The sequence below is a fragment of the Doryrhamphus excisus genome, chromosome 16 (assembly GCF_030265055.1).
Source record: "Doryrhamphus excisus isolate RoL2022-K1 chromosome 16, RoL_Dexc_1.0, whole genome shotgun sequence".
NCBI classification, from domain to species: domain Eukaryota; kingdom Metazoa; phylum Chordata; class Actinopteri; order Syngnathiformes; family Syngnathidae; genus Doryrhamphus; species Doryrhamphus excisus.
Genome location: NC_080481.1, coordinates 14,411,328 through 14,432,600, shown reverse-complemented (window position 1 = coordinate 14,432,600; position 21,273 = coordinate 14,411,328). Strand labels below are relative to the sequence as shown.

The window sequence follows — 21,273 nt, the reverse complement described above, 5'->3', positions numbered from 1 at the left end:
TGACAGCCGAGCAGCCATTTCTGTTGTCTCCTTTTGAATACAGCAACCTTTTCACGGTCCCTAATATCCAATAGTTAATTTACCACTCGGCTGCTCCGGAGTGTTGCCCTTAGCTGCAGTTGCATGAGCCCTATGAATGAGTTTTCTCCTTGTTGCCATTTTGAAAATGAGGATTAAAGTGGTTTGATGATCTTGTAAGGATCAAACCCCACAGTTAGATTTAAACATATAGACATGCTCATTAATCTGTGCTCACACACACACACACACACACATATTGGCCTGATTTGCAGACAGCTGGGTAGCTGTGTCGAGGGAAGTTGTCAGGGTCGGGAAAACAAAGGACAAATAGTTAATTAATTGCCGTGCAGTGTACTTGTTGCCGTGTAATAGAACAGCTGCATGACTCCATCACACCCTCCTTGGGTTGTTTTCTGTTGGAGCCAACCCGGACGCTAATAAGCTCAAACTCATTCCACTACAATTAGAGCCACGCGACCTACAGTACATGCTTGGGATTTGTATTGCTGCAGGACTTGATCACATGACGATCAGCAGCATCTCATCGCCATGTACTTTATGTTAACTTGAGTGCAAAGCACGAGGCTGTTTTTGCTGCATTTTTTGTTAACATGAGATTAAAACCACTAAAACGTGACCAGATTTGCCCCTTGGAGAAAAAAAATGTATCGCAAGAACAGGGCAGCCAGAAGCCAATCAGACTGTGAACTATGAATGATAATGCAGTAATATGGAAGTGGCAAGTGTGCAAGATTGGAACCGCACATAAATTGCTTTAGGCACACCTTGCAATCCAACCTCCCTTAGTGCTCACAGCGTCAGTATCAGCATCAGCATCGAGTGATGCGTGGCTGTTTTCTCCAACCGGAGTTGAACAGCTGCCTGCTTCTTGTTGATGTCAAAGCAGAAGTTGGAGTCATTCCACATTTGATACATTTTATGTAAGATTTGTCATATCAACCGACGTGGATGTTCAATCTTGTCTGCGCCCTTAATGACCGAGCTGTTCAATTGACGCTCATTGCATTTGGCCGAGTGCCGAGCACCGGTGATCATCTGCTTCATAATAAAGAGCAAAAAAAGGCAAAATGTAACTAGAACCATTCATACTGATAACTAATAAAAATACAAAGAATCATTTTGAAATATGTATATGATGTATTAAAAAATATATATTATTTCAGGAACAGATCAGTATCGGCCGATGTTGATATCATCCTTTTTCACTGCTTTAAAACGCTGATCCCCTCCACCAATCGGCCCCCGCTGCAGCGTTCAGAGCCACCATGTCTGCAGTGTTTGGGACTTCCTGTCTTTGTGAGTGATATTTTTGCACCCTGCAAAACATGCCTCAAAAATGTCTCACCGGGGTGTCGCTTTAAAAAGCTTATGATTGGTGTGGAATTTGGGTCCGAACAATTGGCGGGGGTATAGTGGGTTTAAGGCTCGTGATGTAAAGCCCTGGTCCCAAAATTTGGAGATGACGGATTTGGGAGCATGCAGACACTATATAGCACTTTTAGTGCAGGAGGAACTTTAGTTGTGTGCGTGTCAAGTGTGACGTTTGCATTTGCGGCTTGCTTGAAACTGGCGTTGTGCACACTGATATCACACTGAATTTGGATCTGCTCTTCGGAGACTGAAGAGGGAGACGGCTGCATCTGCGGCTGGAGGGAGAGGTGTGAGAAGACTAGAAATAAATGCTTTGTGAAATACAAAACGTGAGTTGTGGATAGCAGTATTTTGCAAGCATATTGGCTTTGTTTGGCTTGGAATAAACGATGTAGTAGTACATTGAAACATTTACATGTATGCGATCAGTATTGGACGATTTGATTCATGGATTATCGGGATGTAGGTGCAGGTGATGCATTTTAGAACTTGATGGTGTGTGGAATGAATGAAGTCCTGTAGTGTTTACTGTGGGAACAGAACTGCAGGAGTCTGTTAGAGAGTGAGCTCTGTTTGAGCGTCAATTTGTGGGAAATTAAACATTTCAAAACACATTTGCATTGTTTTGTGAGTCATTCATTCATTCATTCATTTTCTACTGCTTTTCCTCACGAGGGTCGCGGGGGTTGCTGGAGCCTATCCCAGCTGTCTTCGGGCGAGAGGCGGGGTACACCCTGGACTGGTCGCCAGCCAATCACAGGGCACATATAGACAAACAACCATTCACACTCACATTCATACCTATGGACAATTTGGAGTCGCTAATTAACCTAGCATGTTTTTGGAATGTGGGAGAATGCACGGGGAGAACATGCAAACGCCACACAGAGATGGCCGAGGGTGGAATTGAACCCTGGTCTCCTAGCTGTGAGGTCTGCGCTAACCACTCGACCACCGTGCCGTGTTTTGTGAGTCAGGTAAATTGAAATGTTGTTAGTCCAGTCATAGTTTTCATTGTACTTTTCTTAAAATCTGGTCTTGTCTCGTGGGCCCAATCCTATGTATCATTTCATGAGTTGGGTGTTTTAGTTCATATTATTATTATTATTATTATTATTATATTACTCATTTTCTCACATTTGGGTTTTGATAATCCAACATTTGATGGACACCTTGTTTAATGTAAAGCTGTTTTGTTCTTCGATGTTACTTTATACAGCTTTGTCACGAAAAGCAGTGTCAGCACAACTGAAATACAGTAGCCTGCAAAAATGCTGCCTTCCCTCAGCGGAACCTAAGATTTGTCACAACACATCACAACGCAAATTACCCTATTGACCTGAACAATATAAAAGACAGACATTTTTTTTTTATAAGACAAAATGTCTGGCCTAGAGATTTATACATTAAAACTAAGCAAGTCAGACCTTTTCTTCCTGTCACTCACACACATCAGTGACATAGAGACCAGCTCAGTGCAAAAAGATGTACAAAAAGCAGGTAGTAAGAGTGACAAAAGACACTTATGTTACCAGAAGTTGGGTAATGGTTCTCTATTTAAAGGGTTGTCATAAAAACGAACAAGGGACAGTGGCGATATATCCAAGTACACATTGTACACAGTACTTCCTCAAGCACAGGCACAACACAATGACATGTGTTTACCACAACTGCTGTATTAGTTCTGTCCATTCTGTTGCAGCCCAATAAACCTTAGATAAAAGCCTGATACCGATACTATCAAGCACCATGGAAAAGGCCCCGAGCTTGACAAAATGCCACAAAAATATCAAGATAAAGCTGAAACGTTCTATATAAAATGTGTATTTTTACTGAATGAGATATTGTCGATAAAAGTACACAGCAGCTATTGTAATATAACAGGACTTTATGTCATTGTGCAAGCTGCTCCGTGGTCAAAATCCCACTTTTGAAAAACCTTCCCTATCGCTCCTGTTGCATCACGTCTTGGAGTATAATTTAGCTCCAAACCCTCGTGGCTCGTAATGTCTATCCGCCTCTTTCCACCAGACTGCAGCGTGTCCACAACACTTTGATGGATTGCAGTGAGATTTTGTACAAACATTCATGGAGCCTAGAGGATCCATCATAATCACTCTGGAGATCCTCTGACATTTCCTTCAGCACCGTCATGAGGTTAACATTTGTGGTTTTAGTCAAATGTCACATTGAGTGGATGTATTGTTGTAAGATGTTTCTGTTCCAGATGAATTACATTTACTGATGATCTTTTTGGTTATTATGTGGTTCCTGTTCAAAGTAGTGTGGAGCACTGGGGCAAAAAAAAAAAATATTATGTCAACCTTGGTTGTGGCTTGCATTCGGGTCTCATTAACAGATATTAACATTCAAACAGGGCAGCACGGTGGGTGAGTGGTTATCGCGCAGACCTCACAGCTAGGAGACAAGGGTTCAATTCCACCCTCGGCCATCTCTGTGTGGAGTTTGCATGTTCTCCCTGTGCAGGCGTGGGTTTTTTCTCCGGGTACTCCGGTTTTCTCCCACATTCCAAAAACATGCTAGGTTAATTGGCGACTCCAAATTGTCCATAGGTATGAATGTGAGTGTGAATGGTTGTTTGTCTATATGTGCCCTGTGATTGGCTGGCCACCTCTCGCCCGAAGACAGCTGGGATAGGCTCCAGCACCCCCGCGACCCTCTTGAGGAAAAAAGCGGTAGAAAATGAATGAATGAACATTCAAACATTGACATTTGACTGAAAAAACGCTTGGAAAAAATATGTATTAAATTGTAGATTTGCTACAATGACTGGCAAAAGCTGTCTCTAATGCTGGAGTAATGGCAGTAATAAAACATTATATAAGTCTGCGTCCTTTTTGTCCGTCCTTGCTGTTCTCTCCTCAGTGAAGTGGAGCTAAATGTTCGAGCACATATCCATGTACGTTAATACAGTTGGTCTAGTTTGGCTTAACGCTTGACAACTAGCAATCGATGCTCATAAACACAGCTTAACAAAAATGTATATATATATATATTCCAGTACCCGTTAACGTAATAACACCATCCTTGATAACGGCAACAAATTTCATTTTAAAAGACGTACACAGTATATGTATTGAGGTGACCCTGAATTGCATGAGCTCATCCATCTCACTGCCAGATTCCATTTGAATAATTCATACGTGGCAATAAATGGAGGCAGAGGCTCTGGCACTAAGTTGGAGGACTGGTACCTAAGAAATTGGAAAATTTCGTTTTCCTATCATATCAACATGACATTAATAAAATCAACATGAGAAGTCTATGCTTGTTATTCTTGTCATTTTTTTTTTCCTGCTCTTGCCTAATCAGTCATCCAGCATGTCGGCGTCAGGCCGCTTCCAGCTGTACTTGTCACACTGTGATTTGTGGAACCGATAAGAGCTCTGATTGAACATTGAACAAAAAAACATCAGTGGAGAATGGTGTGGATGTTCATTTTGTTCCTACCAACATTTTTTTTTTTTTAAGTCAGGCACAATTGCCTGGAACATTTGACGACAAGCAGACAAAAACAAAACCGATGTCAAGCGAGGATTGATGGTTATTTCTCATAAATATTGTCACCAACTGAACTGAAATCATTGCCCACTGACCTCACCGCTTGGTGAAATATGTTGGAACCGGCGCGGCGTCAGAGTGTAGCACAGGCTGCCATAGTCAATCACTGTACAGAATATGACGCATATGTTGGTAAAAATGAAATGGTATGAGGCCAAAAAGGGTTCAAGGAATGGAAATAGCTTCATTTTACATGTGTCTAGCTTTTCCATGTACAGTAAACCTCAGATATATCGGATTCAATTGTTCCCACTGGTTTTGTCCGATATAAGCGAAACCGGAAAATGTCCGTTTTACGCATATATCGGATTTATATCCGGTATATGTGTAAATCGGATTTTATCCGTTATAAAAAGGCACTTCCTTGACTATGTTTCCAATGTACCTGGACACGCAGGCAACGCTGCAAACGACGTTGTATAGCGGCCTGTCACGTTTCGGCGAATCGGAGCGCCACGATGCGGCCATCCGATATATGCGAGGGAAATTTAATGGAAATGCATTGGAACGGGACTGGAGATTTTGTCCGAAATAGGCGAAATCCGTTATAAAAAAATCCGATATATGCAATGAATTTTTATTGGAAATGCATTACAGAAAAATTGGTTCTTTTTTATCTGTCCGTTGTGAGCAAATTTCCGATATATCCGAGGTTTACTGTATTATAATATTCCCTGGCATATCATCGACATCTGTTGTAGGGATATAGGAGGTTCACTAATTGTATTTGTCGGTTTCTACTTTGTCGTGTTTGAGCCCAAAATCTACATTCTAAGAATGACTTAGTACCTGAAAATATGAGCAGCAGTTTGTTAAAGTCAGTGATTAATTAACCCGAAAAAAGCACCGCACACAACTAATAATTTGCTGTTTTTTTCCAGGGACTTTGTGTGCAGCCTAAATGACTAAGTGGAACTTGTTCAAGCACCAGACAACGCCCATGGTCGCTGCCAAACCAACAGGGGCCAGTGCCTTGACTGTGACTCCTGCCCCTGTCGCCCTCATCTCTGCAGACAACTCCACCGAACCGGTCAACAAGAACGATGCCTTTGACGAGATCAAAAACAAGTTTCTGAATGAAATTGATAAGATCCCATGTGAGTACCAAAACCAGCTTCTAATCATCTTGTATTCATGTGACTAAGCAGTGTTTTTTTTTTGGAATTGGATTTTCTCTTTTGCTGCAGGCATTGGATGCCACATAATAACTTTATTGAGTATTGATCAATCACTGCCCCCTTCCTAATGGCGCAGAAATCTAATTTTCACCCAATCTAATCACTCTGCCAGCACCTCTTACTAAATATGTTTTGCCCGGAGCGTGACATGCACAAAGCTCAATGAGTGCTTGGTCAAATGTCAAAGTATTTTTTTCTTCTTCTTCTTCTTCTTCGCTCTCCGTGTGGAAATGTTTCACCTATTCTGATGTGTTTTACCCTCCTCAGTGCCATCCTGGGCCATCATTGCCATAGCTGTGGTCGCTGCTTTACTTATTCTAACGTGCTGCTTCTGCATCGTCAAGAAATGTTGTTGCAAGAAGAAGAAGAACAAGAAGGGCAAGAAGGGGAAGGGTGACATGGGGATGAAGAACCTCAAAGGAGGAGAGGTATGTGACACCGGGAATTTGATTCATTTTTTAACTGGTTTTTAAGCCTTTGAGGCATCTGCTTTTACAATGTAACCTTTATGTGTAGCAATTGGGGGAGAGATGCATTCAGGAATAGGAATGGATTTTTAAAACCAAGGTCAACATGAACAACAGAAACCAGTATTTATTAGGATTGGTGACCATGTTCCCTTCAAAGTGCCCATTAGTTAGATCAACTCACAAAAGAGGCTATTTCACAAATGTAATATGTGATGCATAAAAACTTATATTGCTCCTTTGGGTTTTAAAATGGAAATGAATGCCTTATATCGAATGACTTTTTTCTTTTTTTAAGTTTATTTAGGTTTATTCTCGGTTGGCCTTGCTATATTCACATAAAACTTTTGTTTTATGTGTTATGCCACTACGGTGTCTTCCCAATATTGACACTTTTTCCACCTCCATTTCTTTGAAAGTTGGCTTCTTCATCCTTGTTGTCTTCACAACAGCCGTGATTACAATGCAATCAAGGCTCTTTAAATATGGATGCAACATTCATGAGGCATTTTGCATTGAACTTTTATGGCGGAAAAGGCCGTAACTCGTACTCAAACACCCTCAAGGTGGACTCTATAAAACACAAATTGCATGAAAAAAACTTTTATTTCCACGCACATTTTGCTGATGTCAATTAGTAAAGATGCCAATTAGTAACAGTAGCTGCTTTTTTTCCAAGTTCTTACTTGGACGGAAGCATTTAAAGAGCAGTGTCCACACAACAATATAATGACACACTTGTATATGCTATTTAGGACTGGCCTATTTACAGGGAAAAAGTCCAGACTATAGACTAAATTCTTAGCATGTGTGCATAACTGTTTTGCTTACAAAAACAACCCATTTGGAACATTATTTAAAAATCCAAATTGCTCCATTGTCAGTCTGAGGTCAAAAAAAAAAAGTTTTTTGTTTCCAGCTGGTATAGACAGATGAGTTGAATATATCTAATAGCAATTGAACTGACCGCCATCAGCAAACACTGATTTGGATTCCTATGCCTGAATGCATGAAGTCATAGTTTTGACCCCAATTGAAAATAAAAGAAAACGCTCATGTTTGACACTAATTTTTGAACAATAAAACAATCAGCAAACGCTGTATTCAATGGCTTTGTAACCAGGACAATGTATTCTCCACAGGTGAAAATAACACCCTTTACCCACATTGATTATTCTTTTTTTTTTTTAATCTCTTTTCTTTGTTATGTGTGTTGTCTCTCTCTCTTTCACGCTCACATGTGCTTTGGGTTTAAGTGGGAAATTACATGTCCTATCTATTCCGCTCAGCCCCAAAGACTGTTTTCACAACCTTTCAACAATTGTTCCAAAAACAGCAAAAATAAATTGTTCTTATAATTATTTTTTTAACACGCCTTAGTGATGATTTGACAAGTCGCACTGAGTTAGGTAACAATACATCTAAAAAAGGAGAAGTTATTTTAAGGCACAATGGATGTGCTGTGCGAGATATGATTGCGCTAATGAGGAGGTTGGCCTATCAGTCATTTTTTTCCTGGCTCTCTACTGCATTTGCTGTGATTACCCTTTCTTTGGTGTCTGCTGTGAGTTCAATCTCTTCCTTTGTCTCTGCTCTCCTCCTTCCTGCTTTGTGTCTTATATGTGCTCCGTGTATCTTGACTGTGGTGGACTTCTCTGCCTACGGTAGGTCTGATAGCACGCGGCGCCCCTCTCTGGCCGCTCTGAGTAAGCGCAGACCAGTGCAGAGGGGGGAGCATTGGGATGGGGGGCGGGCTGGGCTTGGATTGCAATGATGATGATGATGACAATGACTGCTATGGCTTCCTTAGTTCTTTGCAAGCTTAGGTGCTGCCGGTGCTTGAGGAATCTTTTGGGAGAAATTAAACTGCTTCGCAAAATTCACTGAACTGACATGCCACACCAACTGCTATGTCTTGATAGAGATTGTTCTCTTCAGAACCCCCCCCCCCCCCATCCCCTTTCCCTAAATACCTCTTTTAATGCAAATGGTTTGAAATGCCTTCCTTTGATTGAGCCTTTGAATGACTAGTGCACTCAGCAATTCACTAGTGATCACTAACATGCATGTGCAAGGGCTAAGCTGGATCCTGTCATTTCAATGCAACCCACCAGTGAACTTTGGGCATGCTTCCACCATCATGGGCCGTTTATAGTGCAACACAATTCAGGAGGCGACATCACACTATGAATTCCTCTCATGGTCTGTGAAATTGACACACATTTGCGCCCCCACTTGTGCAAACACGCTCAGAGTTCGGCGACAGATGAAACTTTGTTTTGTATCTCTTGACAAAGACCAGCATACGCCCTTGCAGTAGGTAACATTGAATGGCCACAACTTGACTTGAGAGTAACTTTCCTGGATGAGCCATGGTGCTGACGTACAAAAGGTGACACTCAATGAGGAGAAATGAGCCTGAATATTTGCTCCAAATTTACCGGATTTCAGTCCATCCAAAAGATATAAGCGTAGTCACTGCCCCCTGTTGCTTCAGATAATACTTGTTTTTGATATTCACCCAGTGGAGTTGAGCAAAAAAAAGGGCATGCATTCAAAAATACCATGTCTTTATCTCTCAGCCCACTCTAGGAGTATGGGGAAAACCGAAAATTCTCAAGGCAGTATGATGAGTTCAGACATTTTTGATCCTGACAAAAATGTGTATCAACCCGTTTCAAACGTTGTCCATCTTCAGGCTTACAAAGGTAAATTCATTTACATCAGCCATCAGAAAGAGATACGCTGCATTGTGTGGCCTGGCATGTTTGAATGAAAAGCATTGACCACAATAAAAATAGAGAATGCTACATCCAAATAAGAACAAATGTGCGAGTTTACAAAAGGGTGTGTGAGTTGTCAAGCATGCATGAGAGCCTGCATGCAAAGCAAGGCAAATGTGTGTGTGTGGGGGGGAAAAAAAGAATGAGTGAGAGGTGTGTGTATTTCTTTCAGCTCACCAGAGAGTAGCTGGACCCTCCAGTTTTTTTTCACGAAGGAAGACATCTGTTTTTTTCGAGATGGCAGCCATAGGAACATCAACAAGCTTCAAACCTTTACATCCAAACTGAAAGGGCATTTTCAACTGGTAGATATGCGAGGATGTCCGAAGCGACCAGTAATGTCGGTCAATGAGCCTTCAGTATCAGGAAAGATACATGTTAGGAAACCTGCATCGTTTTTTTGGCATTCTCTTCGGCCCCTCCCAAAGAGAGGGAACTCTGCCTTTATTGACGCTTTGACCCGAAATACTGCACAGCGTACCATAAATAGTAATTGGAACTCATTTCTGTGGCTCTAATTATGTATTATCACATACAGTTGCCCCTCGTTTATCACAATTAGTTGGGTCCATACCCAAACATAAGTGAATTTCCCGCAAAGTAGGATTCAACATGAATAAATTTAATATTTTCATAGTTCGAATAGAAAACCCGTTTATGACATTCTAAATATGACTTACCATTATTAGAGCCCTGTATACATGAAATAACACCCCTATATTTCCACTCTTGTTATTCTTTGTTTATTCCACATTGCTTCTTAAAACATAGCATGCTACAGTGCTAACTAGTTAGTTGCTTATTCTAAACTTAAATTGTTTAAGAGTGGGAAGGAAGGACAAAGTAAGAAACCAAAAATGTACCACTTCCACACTGAATGAAACTTTTTTTTCCCCCACTATGTCATGTCGGACAGGCTATGGCTGACTCCATGCAGTGTGAAGGTAATCTAATGTAATGTAATGTTAATATTACTGACTTCTAGTGACCAGAATACTACATAATTGTTTTGCAATAATAGTAGTCCATAGTCAAACACAAAACGTGGTCATTTATGAATTAATAGATTTTTGAATAACCTAGTTAGAGGGAGCGATGTATGACTGTATTTATATTGTACATTATTACTAACTTAGAGTGATTTAGATGTGATTTCTGTGGGTAAAAATGCCCATTTTCAAAGAGAGAAAAAAAAAATGTATAAATTATAATTTTTGGCCAAACATTTGCGGACTGGGAATGCTGACTCACGAATGTGCGAGAATCTACAGAACATATTTTGTATGTTTGCACTATTGCAGTGTGGAAGTCACTTTTTAAGCTTGTTTTATTGTATACAATGACTGTATAATAGAGTGAACATGCAAACTGTTTACATGTTAGTGCATGACTGTTATATTACACTTGATTTATTTCTGTACTATCCAGTATTACCTCCCCTGTGACTCTTCTATGTTATTTTTTTCTCCCTGTATTGATCTCTACTACTATTTTGTAGTTCAGGACAACTTCACTGCCTCATTTTTAAATAATAGTCACTTAATAGAAAAAAAAAAAACAGCAAATGGCGTCACCCAAGAAATAGTGAAATCAAGTCAGGTTGCAACCGTGGTCATCGATGAACAGATTGCACTAGTAACACCTGCGTGTACGGGGGTAAGTGTCAGGTAGGTGCTGTGACTAACCTGGCTGCTGACGGTCGAGGGTTGTTGAATCAGCACGGCGGCGGACGCAAAACCGTTTGTTCATTCTTTGCCTCTGCTGCCTTCCCCACCCCCCCCCCCCTGTGTCTTTGCAGAAACAACAGGATGACGATGACGAAGAAGATGATATCGAACCCGGACTGACTGGAGATGAGAAAGAAGAGGAGGTTAAGGAGAAAGAGAAGCTTGGGAAGCTGCAGTACTCCATTGATTACGACTTTCAGGAGAACAAGGCAAGAACACAATCAGTCAGCAACAACATTCTGTCTGGTTTAAGTACTTGGTAAATGCTGTTCAATAGTACACAATACATTCTTCTCATTGTATTTGTGCAGCGCCTTCCTTCCTTTGGCCTGATATTTGTTGATGATAGCTAAAACGATGAAAGAACACCCTCACACTGACTTGTATCAAATTCCCTAGCTGACAGTGGGAATCCTACAAGCCGCCGATCTCCTCTCTATGGACAGCGGTGGCACTTCTGACCCGTACGTCAAGGTCTTTGTGCTCCCCGACAAGAAGAAAAAGTTTGACACGAAGGTTCACAAGAAAACACTGAATCCTGTCTTCAATGAGACTTTTACCTTCAAGGTAAGCCATGACAGCCTGTATTCCCGTAAGTTCTCATTACTATTTAAAGTGACATTTTCACATCAAGTTTGACCAGCCTCACACACCAGGTATGGGACTGTCTGCCTCGCTTTCCTCTGAGAGAGCTTAGTGCCTGCTTAGCTCCTTTTTCCGCAACTTTCATCTACCGGTGATAAAAGGCTGCAGACATTTTGAAGGTGGCCGACAAGGAGAATGTTGGGTGAGAATCAAATTAAAGGAGAGGGCCACCTTTGGTGGCTGCTGACACAGCTCGATGAAACAATTCAAAGAGCTTGTCAAAGTCAGGTCAGGTCTGCTGAAATAGTGTGAAAATTGTCACAGCCATTATTATTATTGTTGTGGTCCACATTCATAATATGTAAAAGTATGCTATAAATCTGTGCAATTAATTACAAAAATTAGATTGATTCTTGTTTTCTAGATTCCATTCCAAGAGATGGGAGGAAAGACTCTGGTCATGTCCGTCTATGACTTTGATCGCTTCTCCAAACATGATGTCATCGGCGAGATTAAAATACCCATGAACACCCTTGACCTGGCAAAGCCAATCGAAGAGTGGCGAGACTTGGACAGCGCAGACCAAGAAGAGGTAATAGAACGGAGAAGGAAAGTGCAACCCTGCAGCATTATTGCTCTGATAGCTACTAGCCTGCTTCAATTGCAGTCGTGCTGGATTTATGAGGCACACATGGCCATTTGAATTTGCTTTAAAATAAGACATTTTCTAATGATACTATATAAAGGTTTAAAGAATGAAAGGCATGGTTGGATGACAGCCATGACCTCAATACCAGCAAACACATTTGGGAGAAAGGCCCTTAATTTCAGTGACCTCTGACATAAATGTTCTTCTAAAAAGAACAGACATAAATTTCCTTAGACAATCTAAAATCTTAATTCATTTTCTACCACTTATCCTCACGAGGGTCTTGTCAAACGTCATTTGCTCTGTTGCCAAGCTACCGTTTTGAAGCACATCTGCCATGCAATGTTTAATGTCTCTCAAGAGACTATATATATTTTTTTATATACTGCGTTACACTTTCTTTAACTCACTTAATCACAGCCATTTTCCATAAGCCGTCCATCTCAGTACCAGCCATTTTTTGATAATTTTGACTGATTTTTCAAGGCACACACAATATTGTGTCATAGGGCTATATAGACATGGTATAGTATATACCAGGGGTCGGGAACCTTTCTGGCTACAAGAGCCATGAAGACCAGATATTTTAAAATGTGTATCTGTGAGAGCCATATACATTTTTTTAAACATTGAATGCAATAAAATGTGTGCATTTTTATGTAAGACCAACAGTTTTAGATATAATGGGCTCTAATTACGTAGACCAGGCACACTACCCCACGCCAATGGGGTGTGGCCAGCACACTTTCGTGAGCAGCGCAGTGTCTAATAATAAATCAAATACTTGCTGCCATTAATGCAACTTCTGCTGCTGCATAGTTTTGAACCGTATTCAGTATATTTCATTCTTTTGGCCATCTTCACCAGAAGGCTTGGTTCTGCAGCTTTAGCTATTTGACTAAAGGAGGAAAGTTTACATTTACATGTTTTTTTGACATCTCAATGACCGAGGTAGACTACCGCATTACCCAGTAATAATCGAGTTTTGGTGTTTGACCTGGAAAATATCATCAGGAAAGATAGATATGGTCGGCCGTATTGCAGTAGAAAATACATGGACAAATTAAAATGCATAAGAAAGTTGTTGAATTTTAATATTTTTAACATTTCTGTGATGGTTTACTTTAAAATGTTAGCAAAAATGCATTTTTGTTGTGGTAAGAAATGCTTGAGAGCCAGATACAGTCATCAAAAGAGCCCTACCTGGCTCCCGAGCCATAGGTTCCCTACCTCTGGTATATACCAACAAGTGAACAAGTTTCAGCAAAATATTAGTTCTTAACAAAAAAGGGAGAAAAACAGCCTTCAGTGAAAACATTCTAGCATAACTTTCACTTTGACACAAATGTAGGATATGTAACCAGAAAATATAAAACTATGCCACAACATTAAAAAAACGGCTGAGCATTTTTTTTTTTACAAATGTAACACCATCAACTATTTACTATTTTCACAAAAACAGCAGGCAGAGTTCTTATAAAATACACTTCTGCCACCTTATGACTGTTTTCAGGCTTAAAACTGCACCAAACATGCTCTCTTCTATTGTGGAGTTGCATCATCACTTCTTTTTGCCTCTAGCACAATAAAAAACAAACGTATATATACGTCTTTGGTAGCGAATGAGTTAACGAGGAATAAGGAGAATTCTGTCACATTTCGGCATGGTTGTGACCCCGGGATGCAGACATAGGAGCGTAGTGCAGGTAAAATATTAATACAACCACAAGTAGTTGCAGCAACTCACAATAGGGCGAGCTTCCTTCCAAAAAGGGAAAAATCGATATTGTAGCAGCTAGCATCACAACGTATAAGCGGACATTCGTCCAAAGCCAACCAAACATTCACAATAAACCAGCAAATGAGTCAAGCCACACTCTGAAGAAGCCAACTAATTACAAATTGCCACCAGCTGGGACTTGCAGCTTTCATGGAAAAAATAAGTAAAGGTGACTGCAAATAGTAAAAAAACAGGAAGTGCTTGCAAAATAAAACAGGAAATAGGGAGAACAAACAAAAAAATCATTCTGTTTTAAATGTAATAACAGCTGCATTTACCTTTAAAAAGGCATCCATAACTTTATCTCAGTTTTTATTCTTGTAACAGCCGGAGAAACTGGGTGACATTTGCATCTCTCTGCGTTATGTCCCCACTGCTGGTAAACTCACAATCTGTATTCTGGAAGCCAAGAACCTGAAGAAAATGGACGTGGGTGGTCTTTCAGGTATGCAAAATTCAATTCAATCACATTTAATATTTTCAAGGTTTCACAAGTATTGCAGTGTACATCAATCTTTGGCCATAGCCGTTAGGTCAGCAGCACTCCACTCATGTTCTGATTCTGCGGTACCCACAATGCAGCACCACCGAGTTCAGCTGTGACACCATCTGTTGGTACATCACAGCATTGCAGCCCAAGTAGGCATGCGCGTCATGTTTTGTCCTCTTTCAGATCCCTATGTGAAGATTAACCTGCTGCAGAATGGAAAGAGGCTGAAGAAGAAGAAGACGACAGTGAAGAAGAACACACTGAATCCTTACTACAATGAGTCATTCAGCTTTGAGATTCCTCTTGAGCAAATGCAGGTAAGAACACGATGATTTCAAAGCATTCAAATGTATAAAGAGCATAATTAAGAAATTAGCAGGTATGTACAGGCCTCACGGTGGCCAAGTGGTTAGCATGTAGGCCAGACAGTCAGGAGATCGTTCGAATCTCCGTGCTTGGGTTTTCTTCGGGTACTCGGGTTTCCTCCCCCATTCCTAAAACATGAAAAAAAGCATCTTCTGAATGCCTTACGTTTATTTGTATTTTAGTTAATTCAGCCATTTTTATGAAATGTTTAATTTAGGCAAAAAATAATTTTTACTAATAATAGACCATATTCATCCATTAAACAGTATCATTTATTAACTATATAATATTAATAGTGTGATAGTGTGAAGTCATGAAATTTGAACCAAAGTGAGGAACGATAGGAATGTAGGGGGTAGGTCTACCGCTTTTTCCTCACGAGGGTCATGGGGGGTGCTGGAGCCTATCCCAGACAAACAACCATTCACACTCACATTCATACCTATGGACAATTTGGAGTCACCAATTAACCTAGCGTGTTTTTGGAATGTGGGAGGAAACCGGAGTACCCGGAGAAAACCCACGCATGCACAGGGAGAACATGCAAACTCAATTGGGCAATTGAACCCTGGTCTCCTAGCTGTGAGGTCTGCGCACTAACCACTTGTCCGCCATGCCGCCCTGTTACGTGTCCAGGTATTTGTAAATAAGTTTTTTTTTAACTTGGTTGTAATAGTTTCTCCTTTGTATTTACCAGAAAATCCAAGCTGTGATCACAGTCCTAGATTACGACAAAATTGGCAAGAACGACGCCATCGGGAAGATCTGGGTAGGCAGCAAGTCCACCGGTGCAGGGCTGAAACACTGGTCCGACATGTTGGCCAACCCACGACGTCCCATCGCCCAATGGCATCCCCTGCAGCCAGAAGAAGAGGTGGATGGCGCCCTCGCGGCCCTGACTGCCAAGAAGTAAACTCCCTCCCATGATACCCAACCCCACACCTCCTTACACGTTTCCCATCATTCTCGCAGGTCTCTGTATATTTCGGACCCCCCTACCGCCCTGCCCCCATCTTTCAAAAGATCCATACATAACAGTTCATCATGATGCCAAATAGAGCTTAAAAAAAGCATCATGTTATATAAAATAATGTCATTGGAAAAAAAAAAAAGATGACAAGTTACAGGATGGACAGATACTCTGTTGATTTCCTTTAGATCTATTTTTGTATTGAGGTTGTAGTTCTGTTACTGAAAGTGCAGCGTCGACTATAAAGACCAGTTAGAGCGCTTAACGGGAATCTGGTGTACGAGGGGAAATAAACATCCAGTCATCTATATTATACCCCCCCCTTTCCCCTTATAGTGACACAGTCTGCTTAGCATAGTGCTTAATAATAAAAAATGCTTTATACTGCCATATGATAGAGGAATAACACAAGCAGGTCCATTCCTTGGGTGTATTGTGCACTACGCTCCACACCTGCCACTTATCTTACTCGGCCATTCTGTTAGTACATTCCTAGAGTTGGGTAGCCAGTAGTGGTAGGTACATATCATGTTACCCACACGACACACTGCCTTTTCGATCAGTTCACCTTTTTTTGGCCATCATCTCAGGAATACTGAGAGGAGACTCCACAGTTTATGTTCTGCACGAGTTGTTCGGGTCAACAACGCACGTTTGAGAGAGAAATACTCGGTTTGTTAGTCAAGTGAGGGATTTTGAGCTGGAAGGATGAAGGAGAATTTGTATTTTTTTTGTGTGTCCTTGACTGTGCGAAAACATCAAATCAAGGGGATATATCCAAGAGACTGACTCCAGCCACCAAATGATGTGATATTTTACAAGGTGTCGGTGACTGCCTGCCGTCCACCATCTCCTGTTCCCAACGACGCCGCATCTCACTTGTTCAGTGCTACTGCCATTAATCATGGACTCCACACACACACACACACACACATACACACACACACATACGTCTTACAGTCATAAAGGAGACAAGCCTTCCAAGTATCAAAATAAGCAATTCTCAACTACCAGGGACGCCTTCCACTTCGTGGTGTTGTTCTCTTCATTTTTCACATTTTGCATTTAATTTATTTTACTTTCATTCCTCAAGCACTTTAACTCAAAACGGTACATCGAAAACATTCTTTAAAACAAAAAGAGCTTTAATTATTTATTTGAAAAAATAATTATGTGACAATTGATGGGAGTTGATTGTGTGTGCTTTTTCGAATTGCTACTGGTTTTTTGTGTATATCGCAGTTGTTTGGTTTGACAATGGATTGCAAAGACAACATCTCAAGCAGTTGAATTTAATTGCACTAACAGGGATTTTCCGTTTCTTTTCAGCAGTATGCTGCACTTACTTTGGGGGAGGGGTTAAATGTTTAATTTTTTTTATTTTTTATTGATGAGATATCTCATGACCGAATCGTTACGTTGTTGAATAAATTGATAAACATCAACACATGTAATAGCGACACTTGCAAAAAATTCCGTCGACTTGTGCTTAGTCGACATGAATCAAAAGCAATTTGGAATTGAACAAATGTTTCGCAGATTTCGTTCTTTTTTTCGTGTTGACAACACTCAAAAAAAAAAAAAAGGCGACATGGAAGCAAGGGAGCAACCTGTTGGTGTAGTTTTGCCTATATACATAGTTCATCCACGTTGATACTGCATGTTTATACAAAAATACTGTACATAAGAGCATGTTTTAGAGATGGAGCAAAAATATCTAGTGTACTTAAATGGGTGTCATTTGTCATTTTATTAACACAACAACAGCAACAACAACAAAAAACAAAAAATGCACTGTATATTTTCTAAATGAAACAAATGTGTATTTATTTTCCATGAGGGTCATTAGAGAGAATGTCATCCAGAGAGAATGTCATCCAGATATTAGAGTGATACTACTACTAATTCCCATAGGAACATTTCCACGCCTGAAATTCTTAAGCAAGTGTGTTGTCCAGTAACGTGTGTGAGTTCATGTAGGATGAAAATGTAGCCGCATGCTTGCTGTCTTAACTCCCCTTGTGGTTTGAGTAATTCTAATTCTTTTGTTTATTATGTTCAACAATACTGCCATATCTGTGTTTTTTTTTCTGTATGGAACAAGGCTCTCCAAGTCTTCAAGTCCATATTTTCCTTAAAAAAAAACCTGCAGTGTCATTGTAAATTATTATAATAATATCAAAGTAAAAATGAATAGGTGTCTTGCAGTAGTTGTGCCAATGACTGATCCATGATAAAGTTAGTTGGGTCATTTTTTTTCCTTCAGCGGGGCCAAAATAATGAAACATTCCATTTAACACAAATGACTTGGAATCCCTTTTTCCCTACGCTTTGTTTACTTTTTTTATGATTGTTTTTGAACTTCATAGTGATGTCTTTTACTGTGTTTTATTCTAGAATATGTGTATACAATATAAATGCTAAAAGCCATAAAACTCAAGCACTAACTCTTTAGAGCTCAGCTGAGCAGATAGATTTGTTGTATAAGAAAAAAAAAAAGTCATTTTCTTGGCCATGTTTGTCCTATCATTGCATTTAGAGATTAATTTAATAGATATGTGAGCATCCGGAACACTTTCTTTGGGCGTGTGTGTATTTTTTTTTTTTTTTTACTTTGTTAATTTTTTACTTTGTTAGTCTGACTGTATTCATTATCAATGTAAAGTCACAATGAAGTCCTTAATAAGTCCGCCATATTGATGAATAGAGTGTTTTGCTTTTTGGGGTGAGTGCAATTTATCAACCAAACCGGGTTTGTCGGCTTTTTAGCTTAGCATAGTTTTGACTAATACTGCTAAAAAAATATATATATATATAGAGGGCTGAATTTGGGGGTTAAATTTTTACAAAATTGCTATTACCTTAGCTTAGCATAGATGTTAGCAATGCTGTTTCTAGCAGCTGACCAAGAACTTAGTTAGCGTATTTGTGACAACGACACAGCAAAAGGACATAGCATTACCATTTGGGATGAAAGTTATCTTAGCTTAGCATATGTTGCTAACCACTGTAAAAAAAAAATAAATAAAATGTCACAGACTTGACAGGAAACGGTTAGCTGAATTCAGCTAACAATACACGATCAGGAAAGTTGCTAATGTAGCATATGCAGAGTCAATTATGACACATGTACAACCCTTTACAAGAGGTTAGCTTAGCATAGTAAACTGCTAATATTGTCAAAATTGCAAGCAGAAGCCAGATAACCTACTTTTAGCTAGTAGTGCTAACCCGGTTCAGTTCAAAGTACGGGAAGACTGCCACTCCTTCGCTACACAGTTGTAGCTAGCAAAACTATTTTTGGCAAACGTAACAATACAAGCACATCGAGATTTGTACTCACTGCTACAGTTGTTGGAGTTATCTTAGCTTAGCATATGTTGCTAACCACTGTAAAAAAAAATAAAAATAAAAAGTCACAGACTTGACAGGAAACGGTTAGCTGAATTCAGCTAACAAAACACGATCAGGAAAGTTGCTAATGTAGCATATGCAGAGTCAATTATGACACATGTACAACCCTTTACAAGAAGTTAGCTTAGCATAGTAAATTGCTAATATTGTCAAAATTGCAAGCAGAAGCCACTACTTTTAGCTAGTAGTGCTAACCTGGTTCAGTTCAAAGTACAGGAAGACTGCGGGAAGACTGCCACTCCTTCGCTACACAGTTGTAGCTAGCAAAACAATTTTTGGCAAACGTAACAATACAAGCACATCGAGATTTGTACTCACTGCTACAGTTATTGGATTGTTGAGGATCTTTGGATTTAAGTTTTTGTTTGAATCCATGTGAGGAGACCTAACAGGAGAAAACAATCAACTTCATTCCAGTTCTATAAAAATGTGTGACACAGCAAAAGGTCATAGCATTACCATTTGGGATGAGAGTTATCTTAGCTTAGCATGTGTTGCTAACCACTGTAAAAAAAATTCAGCTAACAATACACGATCAGGAAAATGCTAATGTAGCATATGCAGAGTCAATAATGACACATGTACAACCCTTTACAAGAGGTTAGCTTAGCATCGTAAACTGCTAATATTGTCAAAATTGCAAGCAGAAGCCAGATAACCTACTTTAAGCTAGTAGTGCTAACCCGGTTCAGTTCAAAGTACGGGAAGACTGCCACTCCTTCGCTACACAGTTGTAGCTAGCAAAACTATTTTTGGCAAACGTAACAATACAAGCACATCGGGATTTGTACTCACTGCTACAGTTATTGGATTGTTGAGGATCTTTGGGTTTAAGTTTTTGTTTGAATCCATGTGACCTAACAGGAGAAACAATCAACTTCATTCCAGTTCTATAAAAACGTTTGGTTGGAACACACTTTATGCACAATTGTATTGCTTTTCGGAAACAAATTCTGGGATTTAAAAAGGGAAAACATCCACTTAATCTCTTTACTTTTGTCAAAAAGTAAGGAAAAGTGCAATCACGTTTTTTTTTTTCTTTTTCTGATGTATTCTTCACATGTAGCGTCTCTATGTGCATCAACGGCAGGCATTTGTCTCTCTAAATGTTGTGTCTTTGTTCGGTTTATGTGTCTTTATGACACATGGAGCTCCTCCTCCAAATTCTGCTTTTGCTGGTCTTCATGTTTTACAACATGGACTTAGTGTATACTGCCAAATTCCTGTACCTGACCCTTCTTTTCAACCTTTCATTCCAGATGTTCTCAAGAGTTCCCTCTCCTTCCCTGTCCCCCCTTTTCCATTTACTTTCTCTTCTCCATCCTCTTGGAAAGCATTGGATCGGAGGACAGTCAGGATGTGTCCTCTAGCTGTGTTCTTTGTGTCTCGTGTTGTGGTTGCGCGTGTTCATGTCAGTACTTGTGCCTACTGTGGATCGCATGCTTTAGCCCTTGACTGGACACAAACGTTGCTCACAAACTCCTTTTGACCCTGATGTGGACAAATGTCGGGGATCCTTATAACGTTATCAAGGGAGCCAAATAACTTATTACAAATTTATCATATGTGTTACCAGTTCTGTACAAAAAAACAAATAGGAAATAAAGAACTTTTAATTACCGTGATGGTTTTGTGTCCAATGTGTGGTTGCGGATGTTCACTTTGTGTCACGCAGACAAACAACAGCTGGTTCAATACTTTAGAGTTTAATGATCAATGTGGACACATCAACATGTTTAAATAGAAAGTACTACCTCATACGCAGCAATGAACAATGGAGTTATTTTCACTTTCACAACCATGTATTAGCATTACCCGATTCACGATAATTTCCCTCCCGGTACGATCAATAATTCCAAAAATCCCATA

The 21,273-nt window shown here is 40.0% G+C and overlaps 1 protein-coding gene and 1 long non-coding RNA gene across 7 annotated transcripts in view; one reads left to right on the top strand and one right to left on the bottom strand.

Moving 5' to 3' along the window:
- LOC131104949 (uncharacterized) overlaps positions 1–14,277 on the bottom strand; it is a 56,294-nt gene extending 42,017 nt beyond the window's left edge. For all 3 annotated transcript variants that reach the window (XR_009119853.1, XR_009119854.1, XR_009119855.1), the window contains exons 1-2: positions 14,132–14,277; positions 11,109–11,270 (exon numbers count right to left, since the gene is read on the bottom strand). This is a non-coding gene — a long non-coding RNA (uncharacterized LOC131104949). The remainder of the gene's footprint in view (positions 1–11,108; positions 11,271–14,131) is intronic.
- LOC131104945 (synaptotagmin-2-like) overlaps positions 1–21,024 on the top strand; it is a 61,480-nt gene extending 40,456 nt beyond the window's left edge. For 3 of the 4 annotated variants that reach the window (XM_058052657.1, XM_058052656.1, XM_058052659.1), the window contains 8 exons: positions 5,877–6,092; positions 6,441–6,601; positions 11,222–11,359; positions 11,550–11,717; positions 12,160–12,327; positions 14,492–14,609; positions 14,838–14,971; positions 15,718–21,024. In XM_058052657.1, coding sequence (XP_057908640.1) covers positions 5,897–6,092; positions 6,441–6,601; positions 11,222–11,359; positions 11,550–11,717; positions 12,160–12,327; positions 14,492–14,609; positions 14,838–14,971; positions 15,718–15,933 — 1,299 coding nt within the window. In that variant the 5' untranslated portion in view covers positions 5,877–5,896 and the 3' untranslated portion in view covers positions 15,934–21,024. The remainder of the gene's footprint in view (positions 1–5,876; positions 6,093–6,440; positions 6,602–11,221; positions 11,360–11,549; positions 11,718–12,159; positions 12,328–14,491; positions 14,610–14,837; positions 14,972–15,717) is intronic. The other variant, XM_058052660.1, reaches the window with a different exon arrangement.
- Positions 21,025–21,273: the final 249 nt, after the last annotated feature.